Source organism: Thermobia domestica, chromosome 5, assembly GCF_964235325.1.
Source record: "Thermobia domestica chromosome 5, izTheDome1.hap1.1, whole genome shotgun sequence".
In the NCBI taxonomy this organism is placed as follows: domain Eukaryota; kingdom Metazoa; phylum Arthropoda; class Insecta; order Zygentoma; family Lepismatidae; genus Thermobia; species Thermobia domestica.
In genome coordinates, this window is record NC_137458.1 from 277,399,623 (window position 1) to 277,425,167 (window position 25,545).

The following is a 25,545-nucleotide window of genomic DNA, read 5'->3' on the forward strand; positions in this document are numbered from 1 at the left end:
ATCATATATAAGTATCGTTCGCGTTAGTATTCATGATAACGTCATCATGGCTACTTGTCTGCAGTTTCTAAACACACGTGATGTGATGAAATCATTTACCAAGATTACTGATTTACAACAGAATGTACCTTATAGAATCTTAGCTAGCCAAATGATCCCTACAAAGTTTGGATTAAGAATCGTAGTGAAGCTTGAAAATGATAAGAATATAATTTTACCAGCAAGATATTTACCCATGGAAGCATCAAAACAAGAAGAACTGCTGCGTTTCTTAAATACTGGATCTGTATCTTTATGTTACAAAGGATTTTTGGGTCGAAGTCATCAACTTGAATTTAGTACACAGCCAGATTCGTCAGCAAAATCATGAATTCAAACGTCAGCACATTTCTTTCCAATGACGTCAGCCGTAGTTGTATGAATTTGGTTGGTCGGCATGACGTCAGCAACTGTGATGAAATCATGAATTCAAACGTCAGCACATTCCTTACCAATGACGTCAGCAATAACTATAAACCAGCAAATACAGTGTCATCCCACGAAATCATTTGAGCAAGTGCTTTTCAGGAGGAAAGATGTGTACTTCTAACGATAAAGAATTCATCTTCGCAAGCTATTATCCAATAAATATATTTCAAACAAAACATGTGATGATTGGTATCAGTGCTAGAACATTTGAACCTGTGATTCGATTGGGCAAAGCAGAACAATTTGGTGTACAACTGACCTGTGAAGAATGGCAAATATTATGTTCACGAATCGACCAAATGAACGATTATTTTCATGATGAGCTAAATGTGACCATAGTCAAATCATTAGGCTCAAATCATGAAGTGGTGCTGCGTACAGTCCTCGAAGAGAAGATGGTGCTGTTACGTAAAAAGAGTACATTCCATGTCCCTCGCAACATGGTGTATCTAACACAAACTGAATGGAACAAATTCATCAGCGTATTTCAGTGTGTTAAACATGCAGTGGAAGTGTGCAACAAAACAAGTATATTCCTGAAAAAGTACTATTTTGAAAAATGTGTTATGCATATTGTACAACATGTATCTAGATATTGTGATGGTTGTCAACATCGTTCGTGGGTGCATAACTGTATTGATAAACAGTTTATTTGTGATCAAATGGACATTGAGTTTCCACCAATTGATATTGCATTAGACCTTAAAAGACTTCAATTGGAATTAAAATTATATGCTAAAGACAAACTAGTGCAAGAAGTTCAAAATACATTGTATCGACAATATCCAGAACCACTATCTGGTATGGATGTATGTGGAGTGTAATAAAATGATCCATTTCAATGAATTGTGTTTTTTCATTTCAAGTACAACCCCAGGTTCTGACGTGTACTATTGCACCACAATGTTGCCAGAGGTTTTTGCTCTAAACAGTTCCAGTTCTTTACTAATAAGTGCACAAACTTTTAAAAATGTCAACTCAAACTTTGAAACAAAAATTTCAAACAAAAATCTTTGAAACAAAATTTTGAAACGAAAAAAATTCAAACAAAAAATTTCAAACGAAAAAAATTCAAACAAAATTTTGAAGCGAAAAAATTTCAAACAAAATTTTGAAACAAAAAATTTCAAACAAAAAATTTGGAAACGAAAAATTTCAAACAAAAAATTTTAAACAAAATTTTCAAACAAAAATTTTTCAAACAAAAATTTCAAACGAAAAGTTTCAAACAAAATTTTGAAACAAAATTTTCAAACAAAAATTTCGAAACAAAAAATTTTAAACAAAAAATTTGGAAACGAAAAAATGTCAAACCAAAGTTTCAAATTTTTTAAATGTTAAAACAAAACTGAATGCAGAAAAAGATTTAAAACTCATCAACCTATCAGATTGCACGAAAGATAGTGATCAACCAATCAGATTGCAGGAAAGATAGTGATCATCCAATCAAATTGCATTAACAATAACTTTGCTAGTGTCAGATTACATCACCTTATGATTAAATTTTAAACTGTTGTAGCATGTATTGCCTTTCGTCTATGAGTCATAAGATTCAATAAGGTTAGCTATCAGATTTCAAATCAATCACCACCAATGATCTTAGACTATGAGCTGTGACTAAAGTTCAATGTATTGTTTCAAATTTCACACCTTATGTTAAAATTCTGTTTATCACCATTCCCAAATTTAAAGAATACTTCTCTTGATATACCTAAGTCTTAGAGTTAATCATATCATTATATGTTTAATAAGGTCAATAATGTCCGTCAATTGTTTACCTGAGTAGAACCAACTGTTTTCTAGAAGTGTGTGTGTGTACTCAAACTTAAGAAGTACCACAACAAAGGAAATGAATCCCTGTACACTACCTCATCAAGGACAATCACGTGGTACAACGTCTTGCTTACGTTTATATTTGGCTGTAATAATCAATACCAATGACGCAATTCTCAAATTATCCTACAAAGTTTCAATGTTCCAATGTCCTGGACTCCTAATCCCATCATAGGTCAATAACCGATCACGTGATCATAATGATTTACCCAAAGAACAATTATCAATTATTGATATGACAATAAGAAATGTACCCCTCCCAAAATTTAAGATTGGTACACAAATACACCTATGTCTTATGAAAAAGTAATAAATCCTGTACTTATTCAATAATAAAGCCGGTCAATAACATTTAAATTTTGAATATTTGGCCATAAGAGGAACATCAACATCTACAATGGGGCTTAGAAAACGTTTACCGAATTTTGTTATTTGATAATTCCCAAATTTAAAAGGGAACATAAACATATAAAGGTAATAAACCTCTGTACATATCCATATAACATGCTAAATAGAGGTCAATAACCTCCGAAATTTGATTTTTGGTAGTTCTTTACCTATAAAAAGGGAACGATGTGGACCATCCAAATTTATAGTGGTACATATTGGAGACCTGTACTATGATACCAAATGCTTATATTAAACAATTTCTAAAACCGAGTGGATGAGCCAAAATACCCCTCCCAAATTTTTAAAGGATGCATCAATGTACCCATATCTTATGATAGGAAAATGAACCTATATACATGACCATATAAGGTAATAGAACCTCCTCAAAGGGGAGAAATTGGGCCAAAAACCAAACACATGGTACAACATATTGCTTATGTTTATATTTTAGCAATTTTGTACCCCTAAAAGAGAACGATGTGGACCACCCAAATTTATCATAATACATGTTGAGTCATGTACTATGATACCGAATCCCCTCCCGGGGTGCATCAATGTACCTATGTCTTATGATAGGGAATGAACACCTATACATTACCATATAAGGTAATAGGACCTCATCCAAAGGAATAAATTAGGTCAAAAACCAAACACGTGGTACAACGTAATGCTTACGTTTATATTTTGGCAATTTTGTACCCCTAAAAGGGAACGAGGTGGACCACCCAAATTTATCATAATACATGTTAGGGTCCAGTACTATAATACCAAATGTTTAAATTGGGCAATTTCCAAAATTTAAGGGGTGGGCCAAAGTACCCCTCCCAAATTTTTAAAGGAGTGCACAAATATACCCATATCTTATGAAAGGTAATGGACTCCTATACATGACCATATAACTATATAGGATAATAACACCTCATCAAAGGGGATAAAATCGACCAAAAACCAAACACGTGGTATAACGTATTGCTTACGTTTATATTTTGACAATTTTGTACCCCTAGAAGGGAACGAGGTGGACCACCCAAATTTAACCTAATACATGTTAGGATCCGGTACTATAATACCAAATGTTTAAATTGGGCAATTTCCAAAATTTAAGGGGTGGGCCAAGGTACCCCTCCCGGGGTGCACCAATGTACCTATGTCTTATGATAGATAATGAACCCCTATACATGACCATATAATCATATAAGGTAATAGAACCTCATCAAAGGGGGATAAAATGTACCAAATACCAAACACGTGGTTGTACTAAAATTTTGGCAATTTTGTACCCCTAAAAGGGAACGAGGTGGACCACCCAAATTTATAGTGATCTATATTAGTGTTCTATACTATAATACCAAATGTTTAAATTGGGCAATTTCCAAAATTAAAGGGGTGGGCCAAGGTACCCCTCCCAAAATTTTAAAGGGGTGCACAAATGTACCTATGTCTTATGATAGGTAATGGACCCCTATACATGACCATATAATCATATAAGGTAATAGGACCTCATCCAAGGAGATAAATTAGGTCGAAAACCAAACACGTGGTACAACGTATTGCTTACGTTTATAGTTTTGGCAATTTTGTACCCCTCGAAGGGAACGAGGTGGACCACCCAAATTTATCATGATACATATTAGGGTCCGGTACTATAATACACAATGTTGAAATTGGGCAATTTCCAAAATTGAAGGGGTGGGCCATGGTACCCCTCCCAAATTTTTCAAGGGGTGCATTAATATACCCATGTCTTATGAAAGGTAATGGACCCCTGTATACGCCCATATAACTATATAGGGTAATAACACCTCATCCAAGGGGATAAATTAGGTCAAAAACCCCCGAAATTTAAATTTTTGGCAATTTTTTACCCATAAAAGGGAACGACATAGACACCCAATACTGATAGAGGTACATACTATGGTCCTAGGCTACCATACCAAATTTTTAAATTTGGCAATTTTCAAAATTTAAGGGGGGTGGTCCTATGTACCCCTGCCAAAATTTAGGGGGTGGGCCAAGGTACCCCTGCCAAAATTTAGAGGGGGTGGTCCTAGGTACCCCTAGGTCATTGACCCCGGGCCAAGGTCATTGACCTTTGACCTATGACGTCACAAAGGTCGGGGTCAAAGTCCAAAGTGAGGCAAAGTAACGCCATTACTACTTACAACCCCTGTAGACGGACAAATAATATTTTCGTGTTATCTGTTATCTATACTACTGGCTTTCACTGTCAGGCTTCCATTTTCCTCTATGTTACGTGGAGTCTAGTGCGAGTAACATGTGCTTACTATAAAGAAGCCGATTCACGAACTCGCCAAATATGAAGTGCATTCTGGCATGCTTTTTTTTCAAGCACAAGGTAAGTGCCCAGCGGATATTGACAAAACATTTGTTTCCGTTATGGTAACATTTTGCTGCACAATACTCCGACGACGATGAATAAACCAAGAACGAAGTTGAAATGTGGTTCCGGTAGCAGGCGTTAGAATTCTATGACTATGTGAGGTACAAATAGCTAGTATCTCGATTTAATAAAAGTTTGGATAATGGCAGCACTTACGTCGAAAAACATCCCCACTACCACTAAATACGTTATCATAGACATTCAAATACTCATTTTTTATGAACACTAGCCGTTGTAACTTTACTTTCCGGATCCGCTTTGAAAAAAAAAATGAAAATGAAATCTTTAAGTTTAACTTTTCACGGTTATGTCGGTTAGGCTAAAGGAGACGGTGATAATGAGAAATGAGTGAAAAAGGTGGAATGAAGTGTGCGATGTGTGATATGTGAACTTTTACTGTATGATTTCAAACTCGGCCAATAACGTTGCAAAGCAGCCAAAACATTTATCATGTGAAAGGAAGAGGTGGAGTGAACAACAGTACATAACATTGGTTACAGAAATTTCATGCAGGTTGTAAAAATGTCGAAGATCAGTCAAAGTCCGGCCACCTCAGAGTAACAGATTGTGAGGTATACCTCACACTACTGAGGACAACCTCGGCATGTCCCATTCTACTGTAGTGCGTTACCTTCGCGAACTCGGAGAAATCATCAGAAGCTGCTGCATGAATTGATCCCAGCTCAGGACCAGAGGAGAGTGGATGTGTGCCGACAACTACTGCGGTGAAAAGTGAGTGGTTTATTGAAATCCAAATGTGAAAAAAACAGTGGATGAGCAAGAACCAACTTCCAGAACCGGTCGTCAAACAGGGTGTTTAGAGCACCAAGTTATGCTCTGTGTGTAGTAGAATTACGAGCAATAATTCGCATTAGGGTCGTTCCTAATGGTCGTACCATCAATGGCGACCTTTATTCCGAACAGTTGGAATAAATATATGTTGCAGTACGCCAAAAATATCCTGCTTTGGTAAACTTAAAGCCCGCCCTGCTGCAATAGGATAACGCTAAACCAAACTCTGCTTCAAAAACGAAACAAAGAATTCAGGAACTTTATAGAAACAAACTAATGCCACGTCCAGCATATACTTCTGAACTTGCCTCTTCGGATTACTACCTGTTTCAGCCCATGGTGCACTTTTTAAAATGACGATGCTTCACCAACCAGCAGCAGGTTGAAACTGCAGTGATTAACTTCTTTGCCTGTACGGACAATACGTAGTATTGACGAAGAATCAAAGAACTGTCAGAAAGGTGACTGTAGACAGTCCAACATGAAGAATTATACTTTGAATGTAAACTTGCTTCCACTGTACTCTAATAAACACAGGTATATCGTTTACTAGAACATTGCAAGATTTATGATTTATCCTTGTGAATAACACGTTCTGCATAGTTGGGAGAATATCGAAGCAGTCCTTTGTGTAACTTCGAAGAATGATTGAATTACTTCTTACATATATTAGCTAGTAAGTACTAATATCTATACATATAGTAATTGAAATAGTTAGTAATAGTCCATGAATATAATAATTATTATTACCTAGTTTGTAAAAATGATTTTATATTTTGTTTTATAAGTTGTGGAAACAACAGCATCGTGTTGCTATCAGTCTTCTATCTATTTTAAACATTCACGAGTTCTATGCTATTTTATACAAACGTACATGTAATATGGTTTACAGAATGATTAATAAATCAAATCAAATTAACCGTTAAACAGACAATTGCAATAGCAAGTCTCCATACATTACAATATTTTTACCATTGAAAAGTCCTTTAAGAGACAAAAATGACAGAATTTAGGGCATAAAATCCCTAGAAGTTCAAGTAAGCATCCGAAAGAACTCTATCTGAATTCTACTTCAGTTCTGTGAAAAGAAAATTAAAACTTCTATTGATATTTATTTTTAAAAAATTGTGTGAGTATCAGTTGTCAAGTAGGTATCTCGTACTCTTTCCAAAATGCAAAATGTCAGCTTCTAGCAAGCACTAGCCCACAAGGTTAAGTCCATCCAGGAGTGGCTTCCAATAAAAATAAAGAAATAAAGCTCCAAGCTAAAGAGTGAAATCTACAAATAAAAAGCCAGTTAATTAATTATTTACGTTAATATTAATTGTTCCACTTAATTATTAATTAACTGGAACAATTAATATTAAAGTAAAAGTAAAGGCCAGTTAATTATTAATTGTTCTTGTATATAGGTGCAATGAATGTATCTAATTATTTAGAAGAAGATTGGATTTGGATTTAAAAGGAAATTTCAAATTTGCATAATTTTTAAATTTCGCTATCATCTAAAAATGGCAGCAGGAATAAAACAGTCAGAGCACTTTCAGAAGTATTGTTCTGTAGTAATCATTAAGAAACTTACGATATATTTAATAGACCTTAAAAGCTACGGTCTCGAGAAGAGTAAGGAAAATAGACAGCCAGAAACAGATACTGAAAGTCTATACCCGGGCATAGGACCGAAATGTCTGATTTATTCGATGGTACACACTGACTTAACTTAACTTATAGGAATACAAGTAACCTTAATAATTCTCACCTTAGTTCCAGTCATTAATGCCATTGCTACCCTCAAGTTTCACTTCACTCCGGCTCATATGTCCTACTAAACTTATAGGAATACAAGTAACTTTGATGATTTTCATTTTATTTCCAGCCATTAACGCCATCGCTAGCCTCAATTTTCGCTTCACTACAGATGATAGCTTTTAGCTAAACTTATAGGAATATAAATAACTTGATGATTCTTACCTTAGCCACAGTCATTAACGTCATTGTTACCCTCAATTTTCACTTCACTCCAACTCATAAGTCTCACTAAACTCATAGGAATACAAGTAACCTTGATGATTCTCACCTCAGTTCCAGCCATTAACGCCATCGCTACCATCAATTTTCGCTTCGCTCCAGCTGATAAATTCTTTGCCATTTTGTGCTCAGCAGCGATAAGACGGAATCTATGCACCCAGAGTTCAGCAGTATGACCTGCTTCTTTCAGCCCAGCTCCTTTTAACTACAATAGGGAAAATTTAAATTATTTTCAATATTATTATTATTATTATTATTATTATTATTATTATTATTATTATTATATGCGTTTAAGAAATATAAATTGTTAACGTTACTTAATTTATACATATATCGTATAATTGTTGTATGCAGTTCAATATAAGCAGGTATTTGTTTTAAGAAATAAGGTTCATTCATATAATTGACAACACTGTAATACATATGTAATTCGGAATTTTAGTAAAACTTCATATATAAATTGTATAAAAAATTACAATGATATTCATGATATACGCGTATTTCAAAATACCCTGTTAAATTTATTGTCAGAAAAAAGTTATTATTCTATTGAAAGTTTTTCATTGACAATATATAGAAGTATACAATTAGTTATGCCGGGTTCAATCGAGCAGACGGTTCAATCAAACAGAAAATTTATAACTAAAATACGATGTGAAAAATTATTCGTGAAGGAATTAGAGCGTGAATATAGGTTAAAAAAATTAAATTAAATTTTTGAGTTTTACGTCCCACGTTTATGCCGGTTAGGCTGTGAATATAAGTAATGTCTGTCAGTGCACAGCATATTGAAGTCAAAATTTGGTAGAACCGTCTGCTCGAGTAATCCCAACTGCAATGCTTAATTGAAGAAAAACCCTTTACTGTAAGCTATGATCAGTCAAATAAATTTTATATCACATCATATTATTATTATTACTATTTGAGTTTTACGTTCCACATTCATGCACAGGGACTAAGGGAGACGGCGATTATGCTAATAAGTGAAATGATGGAGTGAAGGAAAAAAAGCGATATTGCAGGAAATGCTGTTCGTGTCCTCCTCATTAAAATATACTTTTCCACAATCTGCTTTTTAACCTCTTCCTTATCACTACTTACAGGATCGGCTTAACAGGGCCGGCTCTACAATATGTGCAACATGTGCTTCTGCAAGGCGTGGCAAGTTTTGATGGGCAACAAAATCTGTCATAATTATATTATTTAAAATAAATATTTCTTATTGGAAACAGATTTCATAATGATGGAAGTTAAATTTACCAAGCTGACTTTCTATTTGAATACTACATTCATAAATCATGTTTAGGTCGCATTAGTTTAAGGTTACATGAACAATGCTAAAGCAAATGGTCAAACAAATCCCAGCATGAATTGGTTGATTGTTATCAAATACAAGAACTCAATTCTCGAACATTAGCGAACACCTGTTCCATTTAGTTACTTATCACAGGTTTGATATGAAAACTAATCTTTTCTTTGTCACATACAAGTTCCTTATTACTGAAGGTGGAAACAAGCTTTTTAAAAATTTTTAACAGATGTAGACAGAAAATCAAGAAATAAAGATAAAAGAGCTAGTTGCACTGGAACTACAAACTTATATAGTGAGATTGAAGCTCGATATTGAATTCTATAAAAAGGATTACCGTCTTTCCTCTGCAGGTGTTTATCTTTCATTAACACAACAGATTATTATTTAAAGTAAAAACAGACACAACGAGATTGTATTTGTAGTGTTTAGTGCAAGGCATAGTGTAAGACCTGTCTAACAGTGGGTGCAAGTGCCCTTTCCCTCCCCTTCATTGTTCATGGTGGGGTAGCATACTTAAAATCGTAGCTTTTAAGATTTGTCGATTAAACAGCAAATTGCCTAAGGCCAGCCCTGCAGCTTAACACACACTTGTGCCATACGCTATACTTTCGGAACATGGGCGCCCGAAGAAAATTTTCTAGGAAGGGGCTCATCTCCCTACTTGCTATATTACGTTTGGTATTTTTTATTTGTATTCAGAAAATCTGAAGAAATTTGGTACATTTTCGTGAGCCAGAGGGGGTCCCGGGACCCCCCTCTGCCCTCCCTTTTGGGTGCCCATGTTCCGGAACCCTCTTCTTACTCCCCAAAAATGAATTTTAAATGTATTAACACTATGAATTTGAAGGCGCTGTTGTTGCTGTGTTCCCATTCTGTTTCAATATCTAAAAAAGCTTTATATTTTGATTGAGATTTTAGACTTGATTGAAAGTTATAATTCAGTCGCTACTACACAAAGCCTCTTTGTTCAATAAACTTTAGACAGCAGGATCAGTCAAATAGGAAAAAAAGTATTATAATTTATAATTGCGGAAAAGCCTATATTGGATTTTTTTGGACAATAGATTAATTTAATAAGCAATATATAAGGAGGGAAAGAGAGAACAAAATATGCCGCCTCAGCCTCCAGTCCAGTCTACACGGTCTAAGTATTAATTCAGGCCTGACTATTTACCAGTAAAGGACGCAAAATTTTAGTAAAGTTGGTGCAAGTTGATGAGGGATTACACATCGTAAAATAATAGGTCTAATAATAATAATAATAATAATAATAATAATAATAATAATAATAATAATAATAATAATAATAATAATAATAATAATAATAATAATAATAAATACTACATGTATGTAACAATACGTTTATGCACATATTTAAAAATAACTGTGTGGCCGCGGTGGCTTAGTGGTAGAGCGTTTCCTTCTGGTACATGGGGTCCTTGGATCGATCCCACTTCGCGCCAAGTGAGCTTTGTGGTGGACAAACATCGTGAGCTTGAGTTTCTTCGCTGTTCTCTCGTTTCCTCCCACTTTCTTTATTCCACAATTTCATTCACTTCTTATCACCACCATCTCCTTTAGCCTAGCCGGCATAATCATGGGACGTAAAACTTCAAGATTTCATCTCATTTCATTTAAAGAAACTCCATACATGAATACAGGTATTATTATTATGATGTGTTTAATAAATATAAATTGTTAACATTACCTACCTTATACAATGCATATATTATTATATATGTAGTTGAACATAATAAGTTATTTCATATGTTGGCATGTTGTCGAGTATTGTATTGTTAAAACATATAACTGCTTATGTTCAACTGCATACACAATTATACAATGAAAACTGCAAGTAAACTACGGATGTATTCAAGGAAATAAATAAGAAAATCTAAGCGTGTAAGTGTACGTTTCACAAGTAAAATACTTAAGTACAAGTACAAGATATTTTATAGCGACATTCTTCTGTTGAATGGAACCATGACCTTAAATTCTTCAAGGACATCTTCAAAATGTATTTTCTTATCTCTTTCCAGCTTTAGAGAAAAGTGGATGTAAACAAACCCACCTGACTACCAGTGGATCGATGACCAGTGATTGGTTGTTGGTCTCACTGCATTAATATTCTACCGCAATATAATCCCTATTAAAACTATAATTTCAAATGAAAATATCTGAATTTATCCTGTACTTTGTGCTAATAAACGCAATATATATAATATTTAACAACAGACGTAGCTTTATTTCAACCTCACCCGTCCTTGGACATATAGTATTTACTGCGCATGCGTATGCGTTCGCGCGCCGCCCCCACTCATTTGAAACTGTAGAATGCAGAGTGTTCCATGGCGAAAAAGTGTTACAATAATCCACCTTCCTCTCGTGTTATAAAACACCAAAGATAACAACAGGAACAGAGGCAATCTCGTTTATATAACGATTTAAAAATATGTATTTTCAACATAACAGTAGTCAGTGTCAGTGCGTTGATTATATACAAACCAACGGAGCCATACACTTTGGAAATTATGCTACGACAATAAGCTAGCAGAAGATCTTGCTGTTCACGTCTCTCGCTGCCGAAGCACGTGTGAGCCGCGGAGTAATACATTTCGCTTTGTTTACGTCTACTTTGTTCTAAGGCTGGAAAGACTTTAGAAATCGACTTTTCAACAGAAACCAACATGAAGGAGCAACATGAGCTAAACGCAGAAAAGAATAGCTGTTCAAAACTGAAAGAATTGTTGTAGGATAAATGAAGATCAGAGTTAGTACGAGTGAACCTGCACTCATTATGCTGCCGTCCGTGCTACTTATCGATTAATAGTAAATACAAATATACCTACCATGGCACATATCATAAGGTGCTGCCTTGTCGTCATTTCATTAAGTAATATCTCGTCTTGCGGGCAGTAGCCCATACCCTTTCGTACTACTTTATTAATATTAATAGTTCCTCTAGTTGGTCGCAACATTCCTGTGTAAAATAAATAAATTAAAAGATTTGTATGGAAGAAGAATCTATAAGTAAATTAAATTAATTTTATCTGCATTCAACACTTCATACAACTAGACGAAAGCACATATATGGTGCAACACTTGTAATATTATAGTATTACTAATGGTAACTTATTGAGCGTGTGTTTTGTCTTGTATAAACTTCAAGGTACAGCGTCCAGAAAAACACTTCTTAGCTCTTACTACGCCAAGCTTAACTCATTAATTAGTTTCGGAATAATACAGTGGAGAATTGCTGAAAATAGTTTAAACACTTTTCGATTCCAAAAGAAAGCGATTAGAATTATTTTCGGATTACCAACAGTCATCATGTAAAACGGTTTTCATAGATGCAAAAATTTTAACACTTCCCAGCTTAAACATTTATAAATATTTCTTTCTCCTGTGAAAACCAGACATCTTTTTACCTTTAACAAAAATCTTCATAGCCATAATACAAGACAAGGCAGTGACATTTTTGTGATGCATCAAAACTATGCTAATATAAGCAAAACTGTGTATATGAATTGTGTTAGGTTGTATAATAATCTTCCTATGTACTTAAAGAATATGACTAATGTTACCGTTTTTCGTAAGAAGTTATTTAACCTACTTGTTGTAAAGTGTTATTATTAGAGACCGGATGTTTAGGCACTAAAAACCTGGAAAATAGGCAGGCAAATAGGCACTTAAAATTTAAAAAATAAGCAGTAAAATAGGCATTAATGTAACTCGAAATAATAAAGATAAATACTCAATACCATTAAAAAATAGATTCAAGTCATAGATAATGTTCAAAGAATATAGAAATATACTTGTTTGTTAAAGAATATCTTCTTTTACTGTATATACAAAAACGAGGCATGTTATGCACTCCACATACTGGGTGAACCTAAAAGATGTGCACATACTTCGGGAGGTGATTAGTGACATGAAAAGAAGACAAAAAGTGCTATTGCATGTTGTAGTTCTGCGTCGTGTTCAAGTGATAAGGGTGTCAACTTGGAATCGAAAATCGAATCCTGAAAATTGGAAAGGGACATAAAGGTGCGTACATACTTCAGGAGATGATTAGTGACATTCAAGAGGACTTTTGTCTTCTTTTCATGTCACGAATCACCTCCCGAAGTATGTGCACATCTTTGAAGTTCATCTTGTATAGCTATATATTGCAACGTACCACATGCTTGTGTTTACAAACACATAATATACGTAAAAATGTGTGTATTATGTTACATAAATTATATATTTTCCCAATGAAGGCTTATTTTGAAGAAACTGCATAGAATAGGCAATATTAGGCACTAAAGCAATTATTTAGGCAGTAAAGGTCGAAATAGGCAAAATAAGCAAAATAAAATTGCCTTAAATGGAGACTATAACCCCCCATATAAACTTTAAAACGTTATTTTTGATCATATCTTTAATATTAAAGAATAGGCACTTTGCCTAACATCCAGTCTCTATTAAAGAATATTGAAATGATTCATTAAATGAAGAACTGGCAACAGAAACTTCTCAGTTCATGCCAGGTGTGGTAAAAATGGTTTCCCAATTGCCATGTAAATACTTGATATCTCTTCTTTTATGGCTTTATAGTTTAGTAAGATGCATAAGTGAAATATGTATATCTTTTACCACCTGATAATATTTTGTATGTATATTGGTAACAAATGTAATGCTTACATGAGAACTTTTTCGCATTTTGTAAGCTAATGAAACAGACAAATAAATGAATTAATGCGTGAATTGAACTAATATTTGGTACATTGGAATTAAGTAAAACGATATGATGTGTTATTTTAAATGTTTTGCGATGTTCTTCAAGAACTTTTGAGTTATATTAAATAGTTCTAAAAAATTTACTAAAATAGTTATAGTTATCGACACTTCTCCTCTGCGTTATACACAAATACAGTAAAAATTAATTACAATTTATAACACTTACAAGTTTTTCTATTGAAGATATTGACACTTAATTTTGGACTGACTGACTCTTTTAACCATCTACTAGGTAAGTTTTTTTTTTAAAAAAAAAAAGAAAGTGTGGAAACAGTAATCCGTATTATAAAAGGGAAACGTATCAATTTGTGAGTAACACTAATTTCTAATAGTTAACAGTCACTCTAATAGGTGGCACTATCTGTGTTCCCTGACTCTCTGCACGATGCCAATAGATGTCGCTAGTGTGCAGATAATTTGCCAATTTAAAACTATTGTGACAATTTAACTGCAAGTTTAAAATTGTAGTTTCTGTTTAATTACATTAAAACAGGGTAAGGGCTGTAACTATATTTACATTTGAGCATTAATATTAGTGTATTTCCTTTGAAATATATTGTGGCGTTTTAATTGCAACTGAAACTGTATCATTTCCATTTAATTATTTGAAAATGGATACCGATGACACTAAAAATGAACGTGCTTTGCTGTGTATTATTAGGACAAGGACCGTAAGCATAATTAGATTTTAAGCATTAATATTTGTGTAACCGCAATCTAGTTGATAGCAAACTAAAAGAAAAATTAAATCTAAACAATAAGAACATTTTTTTTATTATTAAGAATGATTATAACATATAGCCTACAGCGTACCGAAGACTTGGGGAATCATTAGCGATAAAAAAAAAAGAATAGAGAAACCTACTCGTTTAATATATTTTTTAAAAAAAATAAATAAAATGAAAATCCACATTAACTGATAAGGGAATAGAAGAGCTGCAATTGTACAGCATTTTTTTCACGTTTATTTTAAATGAAGCTTTTGACACATTTTGCTTTTTAAAAATTATGCAAAGAAAATATGCAATATACTCTTTCCTAAGCCGGTTTCTTCTTTATAAGAAATATTCGACAACTAAGCCAATGCTGTTATCAGATTGCGCGTTGATAGACTTTTAGTCATATGAAAATTTTTAAAAAATCATGTAATCTTCGTGAAGATATTGACAAACGTTTAGTTTTGTATATATCCCGTTGTTCTATATTCTTAAGTCATTGAGGGAACAAGAAAATAACTTTACTGTAAAAATGTGTAACCTCATGTCTCTTCGACCGTAAACCTCATTAAGAACATTCTTGAAGATAAGTAAACAAGTTGGTATCACTTTGTTTTAAGCTTCGTAAAAAGAAGTTCTTATGGTAGAAAAAAAAATCATACTCTTTTTTGTGGCGCGTGTAAAATATCCAGTGACATACGTAAGGGAAGAATTTGGAAATTAATTTTCTAAGTTTAACGTCCCACGGTTACGCTCTTGTTAATAAAAATGAATGGTTGTAAATTTAAATTTTGGTGCCTTTCTAGGGTTTTGAAATTTGGATTCTGCGTGACAAAATGCATTGAATCCATACCTTGAGATTCGCTACCCAGAACTTTTGTTTATTTGTATGACTGGTTACATGTTCCTTCCATATTGTGGCCCCGTGTAGCGGTCCCCGGTTCGATTCCCGGTGGGGCACTCGATTGAAAAAGTGTGAAACGCTTTTTCAGGCCAGCCACCCTGAATATGGTTTTACTCATTCACACCAGACAAATGCTAGGGTGGTACCTAACTTATAGGTTCCAGACCACTTCCTTCCTTCCCCAATCCTTTCTTCCTTCCCTTTCCCCGGATAATGTGTTTGCCGAGGGACGTCATCCCTCAAAACGTGACGGACTTAGATGCCGAAAGTCCAGAAATCTAAATCCGTATGCAAAATTGTTCAATTTATTCGCCCATAAAAAATAGGCATACTCTATTGGTATGAATCGTCGTAGGGTTTTGAGATTTGGATTCTGTGTAACAAAATACAGTGAATCCATACCGTGGAATCCGGTGCACAGAACCATTTTTTTTTGTGTGTGACTGTTATTATTGGAAATGAGTAACATGCCTTTTTGTAATACTCCTCGATGGAAGTTACCAAGGTTATGTGGTACTCTCTTTTGTAACTTCTATTTGAGTTCAACAGATGTAATGCACTAACTTCCAACCCTGTCGCTGAAAGTCGCTAAAATATAACTGTAATATTTTCTTATGGCGTTGCTAAAACTAAATATTTGAAATCTGAATAAAAAGGTTGTTACATCAATCGTAAGGAACGAGAATATCATTTTACTATTTTCTTTTATAGTAATCTGTTACTTAAGTGGTATGCATGTTGCGCGTCGACGCTTAAAGATGTCATCAGGTACCCTTGAATTCATTGGCAATACATACACATCAAGCAACAGTTCTAAATTACAAACTGTAATAAAATTGTGCATTTAACGCTTATTTACACGATGGAAAAACATTAAAATTTGATTTACATGAACTCAGTTAAGAGTCTTGGCCCTGCGCAATGGTCGCCATCCATTCTTTCTTAGAAACGGGAAAGATCAGAAGAAAATCAAGATTCAGGACAATGTGGAGAGCAACACCAGAAAATTAGCATCATAACGAAAAGTAGTAAACAGAAAATCTTGTAACATTATACCAAAGAATCTACGATATTAACTTATTACTTCTAGGTTACCTGGTGTAGTTATTTTAATCCTCAAATGCCGTGCTCGGAAGAACTAAATATATATTTTTCAATAATACACACCAACTTTTAAATCTTTTAGTTAGTACACGTATATATATATCTTCTTTTCGATTCGAAAACATTTAATTTTCTGCAAATTTCAGTTTTAACACCTTGAGATGCAGATCAAAAACCAGATTTTAATCAAAATTCTAAAATCCTGGGATACGGATTAAAATCCAAATTACATTTTACGAACATCTAGTAATGCGCTAGGTACAGGTATATTTTAGTGGCGCATTACAAACTCCCGCGTGTCTAAATAAAATTTTGTCGTTAGAGAAAATTTTTCTGAAATTGAATTTCCAAGTTTTTTTCTGAATAACGGTTAGATGATTGTAATCCTCTTGAACTAATCCATTTGTCATTGGTTTCACCTTACACTTTCCTTAATAATTTTCTAATTCTTTTAGTTTTCTCTCTCTGAATCATATTTACTTAGAAGTCTCTGCTTCTCTTCCTCCTTACAATTGTAAAATTTTAGATTTCTAAAATTTTGCGTTCCGATATTAGAATAATTTAACGATTCTAATGCTGCACAATTTCGTAATACTTTAGTAATCCGATAAGGTCCAACATATGAGGGTAAATATTTAGCAGTTTCATTCTTTATTGCTGAAGACAAATGATGTGTCCGTTTCATGACAATCTCTTTCTTTCAAAATAATAGCTCGAGGGTTTTTATTGCAATGCGATGGCGTTGGTTTCGGTAATACTGGGTTATGGATCATTAATATCCTATAAGTGGAATATATGGAATATAATTGTAAGATGTCTTAAACGAGTCGACTGACGAATATGACAAAAATAATTCAGCCGGTATTTGATTTGTTGTAGTACCCATTGAGTAATTTAGTAAGTCCTGAATCCATTTTACTTATATACTCCACTAATATTGTTGTTCAGCACAAAAAACCCGAATTAATCTATTGAGGTCTCTACCTTTTCCTTTCAACAACTCCATTTCCTCGAGGATTATATGGTGAAGTTGGAGTATGTCTTATTTTGTGTTCCTTGCAGAAGTTTTTCCACTTAGCGGACAGGAACTGTGGACCTTGATCCGTAACGATAGTATTAGGGTATGGCACTATATCAAAGTACTGTTTCTCTTGTATCCGTATTATTTCATTAACACTAGCATGCCGTAAGGGGTAAAAAGAAACAAATCTAGAATATACATCCACCATCGAGAAAATGAAATGATAACCATAACTGTTTGGCAACTTTCCCTCCAAATCTAAACATAACTTTTCATGTATATAATTTGCTGTTATATGGTATTTTTCCAAAGATTTCTTTCTGTTTGAGTGTTTAGTGGCCACACATTGTAAACATTTTCTTATACATGTTATCATATCCTTCTTAAGAGTACACCAATGAAATAAAGCTATACAAAACGCCAGACATTTCTTCTGCCCAAATGTCCCTTTCCATGTATTCTTTTCACCAGTTTTGTGGCCATAGTTTTAGGTATTACCAACAACCAGCTTCCTTTTTTAACATTTTTAACAAATATCACTAAATTATGCAATTTTATATATGAATAATTTTGATCTTGTTTTAACTTTCTTTTTTAACTTTTGGCAAAATGAGTCATTATCTTGAGCTTTCTTTATTTCCTCATACTTAGAGATTTGGATAATCTTTGAAAATAAATATCCATAAATTTGAAAAATATAAGATGAACACCTATCTTTTGTATTAGTAGGGGAATTGCTAACTTCGCAGTCCTTGATCCCATATCAACAGACCGCGGTACTAGTTTCCCAGTATCGACTGTATAGAAGTAGTAGTCGGAGTTACTGCTTCAGATGTTACAGTCGTTCCAACAGACACATTCCGATTCATCATATTTGAACGACTGGATACTCCTGATGTTCGCCAATTACATTCCTTCCAATAGTAAGGGCTATTTGGATACCCTATAGGTGATGCACCATATCCAGGAAATCTCCATGATCATCGCCTATATCCGTTTCTAAATTTCCCTCGGTTTTAAAAAGTTTCATTATCAGTTGACATAGGATTATTATTCACTAAATTTACTATTGATTCGGAATTAGATAATTCAGTCTGGACCCCAAAATCCACTTTCGGTTTTCTTACAAAATTTACCTGAGATCTAGGGAACTGCCTCCGATAGTTGACTTTAGAATCCATTGTACCAGTTCCTATATTTTATTAACGATGAAACACTGATTTCGGTCATGATAATATAGTCCAAAGAATTCAAGTTTAAATTAAAAAAAACCGAAAGTATCTCCGTAACTTATCTCTATTATATTCGGTTATTCTCGTTGTACAGTTATTTCCAGTAAACTTGAACGACAGGGACACGGACACACATACATCGAGGACATTTAATATTTCAAAGACTCTCCCACCGGGAATCGAAAGTGAGACCCCACGTACTCAACTATCTGATGTGTGGGTTGCGTGGTTCGTTCCCAAGCGAAGTAAACATGAGACTGACAACATCGTGCTTGTGGGTTTCTCGGGACACTCCCACTTTCTCATTCCACCAATTCGTCCATTATGATTCACTTGCTTCAATCATAGTCTTCCTCAATCTAACAAGCATTATCGTTGGACATTAAACGGAAAGATTTCTTTTTCAATCTGTTAACCCAAACCAATACGAATCAAGAAACAGTTGTATTTTCTATTGCTCATTAACGTGTCTTCACAAAAAATATATAGAGAAAAACATGGGGAAACGTAATTCCATTCAAAAGTGAAACAGCAGACTCAGAATACCTTAACCTAAAACGAAACCATCATATATCGATAATTAATATATCGTTAACTATATTAATCTTTTACGAGATAATAATAATTATTACTCTTATTATTCCTGAAGATTTGATTTTTCAAGTATTGAAACATCCGAGTATTCAAAAATCTGAATATAATAAAATGTGTGTCATCGCTGATCAATCACCATCAAAAAACCATAAGTAAATATTAAAAGTTGCCCGACGTGGATTCGATCCGAGAACCTCCCGATTACTGGTCAAGCGCCTGGACCACTGAACCACGATCATTATAGTATAAATGATTTGTCTTTAGTCTGGTTACGTTAGGTTTCTTGCCTCCGCTTGCAAAGTTGTGTTATTTTTCTTCGTTTCAAAAAGTTTTTCGTATTTCTTTTATGATGATAAGTTAATAATCTTCGGAAAAGTTTTTGTTTTTAAAGCTTTGGTTCACAAATTTGTTTCTTCTATATTTTGTTAGGGACCATCTCAAGACAAAACTGGAAAAAAAATCGTGGATGTCCCAGTTAGTCTTGCACTATTTTTTTTTAATTTTAAAAAAAATTGACTCCAATTTTCAACCCTAAAAATTTCAAACAAACATTTCCCGACTTTTCTCTCGTTGAGAACACCTAACATATTTTTTTCATGAAAATCGGTTGAGCCGTTCAGGAGAAAAAATAATTTCAATTTTCCTTTCCCCCTCTTAACACCCCTCCAAAAGTGCTTGGGGGGCTGAAAATTTTGGAAACTGAGTTTCTCATAAATGTTAATCGATACTGTAAATTTGGTGCAGATATACTTGAGGGCAGTTTTCACATGCTTATTCCGCTAGGCCCTTTACTATAGTGACGGACTGATCAAATTATTTTAAACTATGTTGGTAATATTGTTTACAGCCAACTGTCCAATAACTTTTCTACAAAGAAAACATGGACAAATAAATGATGTGAACGTACTGTTTGCCTCTGTTCATTTTATGTCATTTTCAGTATCGTTGTTGAATAGAACACTTCTGAATCCTGCATTGTTATTTTTCTGCATTGAACTGACGGATTTCTACATTACCTTGCAGCTATTTTCAAGAATGACATCTTTTTGTTGAGGAAAAAATGAAGCTACACTACTGTGGATTCGAAGCCGTATGCGCCGAACAGGTGTCACGCGGTTTAACCACTACACTACATACATGTTGTGTTATGTTGCAAGAAACTTCGTTGCTATATTATGAACTTACGAACCTTTTTCATCGTGATTTGTATATTGTGATTGATGATAATTCTGTTTCTTTACTACCGCTTCGTATTTTTCTCTCGCAGCAGAAGTCGCAGTGTTCTAACAGAACGCGTGTATAGTATGATAAAATAGCTAACAAAGTGATTGTAAAATGAACCCTCGCTGTTTGTGACGTGTAATAGATAATTTTGTAGTTGGAAATAATTGCTAGAAATATTTGAATAAGGACACTACGAAGTAGTTGTTTCGTAGTCGTGTGGTTAGAGTTGCTGTCTTAAGTTCCGAAAGCGCTAGGTTCGATTCTGGTTGTGCGTCTGTTTTTTTATCGTTTCTGACATTGTTCATGTTCGTGAGAAAAAAATATACGTTTCCACGTGAATTGCAATTTAGAGGCAACAAGTCATGTGATTATGTTTGTGGGAAAGTAATACCCTATTTTTTTTATCAAATTATAAGGAATATAAATTAAATGTATCGCGGAGTGTCTTAATTTCGTATTGGAAAACTCTTTGCTTTCCACGCAGCATCCCCATGTTCGAGTTTCTATTATTTTATCCTTTTTGCAATTGAGTGGTGAAATTTCACTTCGTTTTACTGTGATGCACATTTCTCTCTCATGAAACTCAGTGGAGACATGAATTAAGAATACGGTCACTGAAAATTCTTTTTTTGAGAAATGTGACGTAACCTAAGTTGCGAATACACAGACTTTGAATCACATAATACTTAATGTAAAATGAAATCTTGCAGGTTTACGTCCCACGAGTATGCCGAGTAGGCTAAGGAAGACAGTGATGATGGAAATAATGAAATCATGGAATCAAGGGAGTGAGAGGAAACGGGAGAACCCAAGAAAACCTACCATACCGTGTTTGTCTACTATAGAGACCAGTTGGCGCGATATGGGATCGAACTCAAAACCCCACTTAGAAGAGGTGGTCACTCTATCATTTTGCCATAGCGGCCTGCAATACTTAATGTAAAACACCTATTAAGCACAATGCATATTCATATTCATATTCATATTCATATTTATTTGCCTGTTCATAGCTTACAAATGAGGACAATCCTCAATTAAGCATTACAGTTGTCAGATATGATTTACATTCTCTATATATTATCAGTAAGATAAGTTTCCACAGAGTAATAGCTTTTTTCTAACAATAATTCTAACAGAGTATTTCTGAATATCCGTTTTTCGTTAATGTCCTTAAACTTTGTTGGTAATTTGTTATATAATTTTATACAATTCATATACATAGTTTTGCTAAAATTTGCATAATTCTGTTGGATAATATACATATTACAATTCTGCCTAGTATTGTATGAATGAATCGTATTAGCTAAAGTAAATAAATCCTTGTGCTCGATTACATACATAATTGTGCGATATATATATAAACTAGGTAATGTCAATAATTTATATTTTTTAAAAATATTTTTACATGAGGATCGTTCAGGCATACTAAACATTATTCTAATAATTTTTTTCTGTATTCGGAATGTACTAGCACTTATTCCCGAATTCCCCCAAAATATAACACCATAGTTAATTATTATTAAAACTTTGCTATAGTATAAGGACATGACAGCTTCCTTGCACAAACTACCTTGCAACCTACGGAATGCAAAGCAGAGTGAATAGAGTTTAGTATTAATGTATTCAACATGAGTATTCCATGTTAAATCTTCATTAACATATACTCCTAGAAATTTAATAGATGGTTTTTTGACATAATTCTACAGTGTCTACAGCTATTGGTACAAGTTCATTTCTTTGGCCCAGGAATCGAAATTTGACAATGTTAGTTTTTACATAACATAACTACAGTGAATACGTTCAATACTATAGTATGTAAGTAAATCTAATATTTTGACACGTATCTAGAAAGAACCGAAATTGTTTTGCAAATCCAGAGTGGGGCAACTTTGACCCCCGCAGTGGGAACCCACGATCCCATTTCTTCACCTTTCTAATGCTAATTCCGTAGGCAGGTCTAAGCTATTCAAGTGTTATTGCTTCACAGATTCTTATTATTGATTATAATATTAATTCAATACCAATTTGTCACTTAGAGATATTTGTTATAAACGTGCCCCTTCGGAATTTCTGGATTTTTAATCCATTTGTGTCGGAACTATTCTCAAGACAGAAAGTGCAACAAAACCTTACCACTTTGGAGAGCTCCTTCGTGGCTAAGCGGTCAACGTACACGCCTTTGGCGCAGTAGACACGGCTTCGATTCCCGGCGGGAACTCAAGTGGTTCGGAGTCCAAGTTAATCAGTAGGTCCATGTCTCATATAGCCTCGCTTTTGAACGGGACGTTTAACTCAAAATCAACTCATCTCAAAACCTTACCTTAATTCTTATATTTTTTTTTTACAAAAGTTTGAGGTCCACACACCCCGAAGTAGTGAATAAATAAATTGGGTCGGGCATAGGAAAATTTTCAAAAACTTTCCCACGGGAACGTTCCCTGGGCGCTGTTGCTAAGCTGGTATACGTATGCTCATACTCTTGGACGCCTACCAACTGTAGAATCAAGACGAAACATCCTTTCACGTCTTCTTCTTCGTCTTCTCGTCGTGTATTTTAGTTATTTGAACCACTCTCGTCTTGTATTGGACACATTATTACGAAGCAAAGAACGCAAGCTTCTCATAGCATTGGGTAGCTATTTTAGACCTCACCCCAACTCTCTGATATTCAGTGATCGAAGCTTCCCAATCGATTGGTCCTTCGTGCGAAGAGCATAAGCGATTTACCCCTTGGTCCTAGCTTCTCGTAGCATTGGGTAGCTATTTTGGACCCCATCCCACCCCAATCCTCTGATATTCAGTGATCGAAGCTTCCCAATAGATTGGTCTTCGTCTTCTCGTCTTGCATTGGATAGTTATTTTGGACACCTTAGTCCCCTCTGTCAAAGAGTGTACTTAAATATTGATTGGCGTTGGATCCCCTGTAGTATAGCATATGATATTTATCGTTCGAAGCTCTTCATTTCGAAGCACTATAATGCTTTCAAGTGTTCAATGCTCTTTCTCTCTTTCATAGCTATTTTGGACTTTTTAGTCCCCCTCTGTCGAAGAATATACTTAAATATTGCTTGGCGTTGGATCCCCTGTAGTATAGAATATGATATTTATTGTTCGAAGCTCTTCATTTCGAAGCACTATAATGCTTTCAAGTGTTCAATGCTCTTTCTCTCACTTTCATCGAGAATTGAACCCGGACCTCCTCATGTAAGTAAAGATATGTTAATTAGTATTCAAAATCACTTTTGCACATTGGTCAAGTACGAAATTACGTTAATCAAACTTAGGAAAGGTGTGTTCACTCTATCACTGAACTTCAGTGCTCTCATATAGATTAGATTTTTATTTCAAAAAAGCTTCGAAATAAAAATATATATATCACTTTTGCAGGTAGACCAAGTATGAAATTACGTTAATCGAGCTTAGGAAAGATGTGTTAATGGTTGTATGTATGTATAATTGAACTACCTAATGCTGAACAAAGTGATATTAAAACGTAAAAAAGAATATATGTTTTGCTTTCAACGGGAATCTAACTTAGGCCGTAAATAACAAACATAAAAATACAGCATCACATTATTATTATTATTATTATTATTATTATTATTATTATTATTTTGGGGAAGTGAAAAGAGTGAAGCAGACAACTAACCTTGATTGTAGCTTCGTTAACTTACGATATAAAGATTATGCACACAAAAATCCACTTTCGTTGGGGAGCTGGGATCGAATTTGGTACTTCAAGGTTTTAGAGTTGAAAATTTCCTTGCATAAAAAAAGAATTTCACGTGTATAGAACTTCGCATTGACTTTCGTTTCACGACAGAAAGAAACGAATTAACTTAATGTTTCGAAATTTCAAAGGAACTGGGATCGAATTTGATACTGCACGAACTAGAGTTGAATTAAGTTTGTCTTAGTGTCGCTTTCTGTGCCGGACATATGTTGTTTGTCATATGCTATTGGGTGCATGCCGAGGATTGGATACTGTAATGATGATGAAAATAAAAAAATAGTGATATTGTTGAATGAAGATTTGGGTTCCTGCAGCATAAATCCTTGCATGAAAAAAAAATTCACGTATAGAGCACTTCGCATTGATTTTCGTTTTCACGACAGAAAGGATCGAATTAACTTAATGCCTTAAAATATTCAATGCTTTCTCACCGAGAATCGAACCCGGCCCCTAAATATGCTTTCGTTTTGAAAGCTCTTTTACCGGAATCGAACGCAAGACCGTTGGTTCTTCGTAAGTGTATGGGACATTTATAAATAATATCTTGTTCATTAGAAAGGATATCCTTCTTCTTTCGTTTCCTGGATACCTGCATCATCCGCAAAGAAGATTGAGAAGTACGATGGAGCCTGACGGAGATTTTTACATTACGGTTCCCAGTAATAGTTCTATGAAAGATTTTCCTGACAACACTTAACATCATACACTACTAAACTTCATCAAAGAATGGAATTCCGTGAAAAGTGGGAAGTGGCTATTGTTGACATTCATTGTGCTCATTCAATATTAAATATTAATGAAGAAAATAATTTTTTTACAAACCTGCTAAAAGTGATGAATGGAAACATAACTATTCCTGTACGTTATTACACTGACATTTCAGAATTGATAAAGTCAATTAATACCCACAACAGATTCACAAATTTACATATTTTATACACTCCTTAGAGTAAAACCTGTTTTATACGACGTCTTCATAAAGACATAGATGTAGACGTTGCATTATTACGA

At 34.3% G+C, this 25,545-nt stretch overlaps 1 protein-coding gene across 4 annotated transcripts in view; it reads right to left on the reverse strand.

The window, feature by feature from the left end:
• LOC145686642 (phospholipid-transporting ATPase ABCA3-like) overlaps positions 1 to 25,545 on the reverse strand; it is a 274,059-nt gene that overhangs the window by 136,955 nt on the left and 111,559 nt on the right. For all 4 annotated transcript variants that reach the window (XM_081760118.1, XM_081760117.1, XM_081760120.1 and 1 more), the window contains 2 exons: positions 12,074 to 12,204; positions 7,962 to 8,117 (listed from right to left, as the gene is read on the reverse strand). In XM_081760118.1, coding sequence (XP_081616244.1) covers positions 7,962 to 8,117; positions 12,074 to 12,204 — 287 coding nt within the window. The remainder of the gene's footprint in view (positions 1 to 7,961; positions 8,118 to 12,073; positions 12,205 to 25,545) is intronic.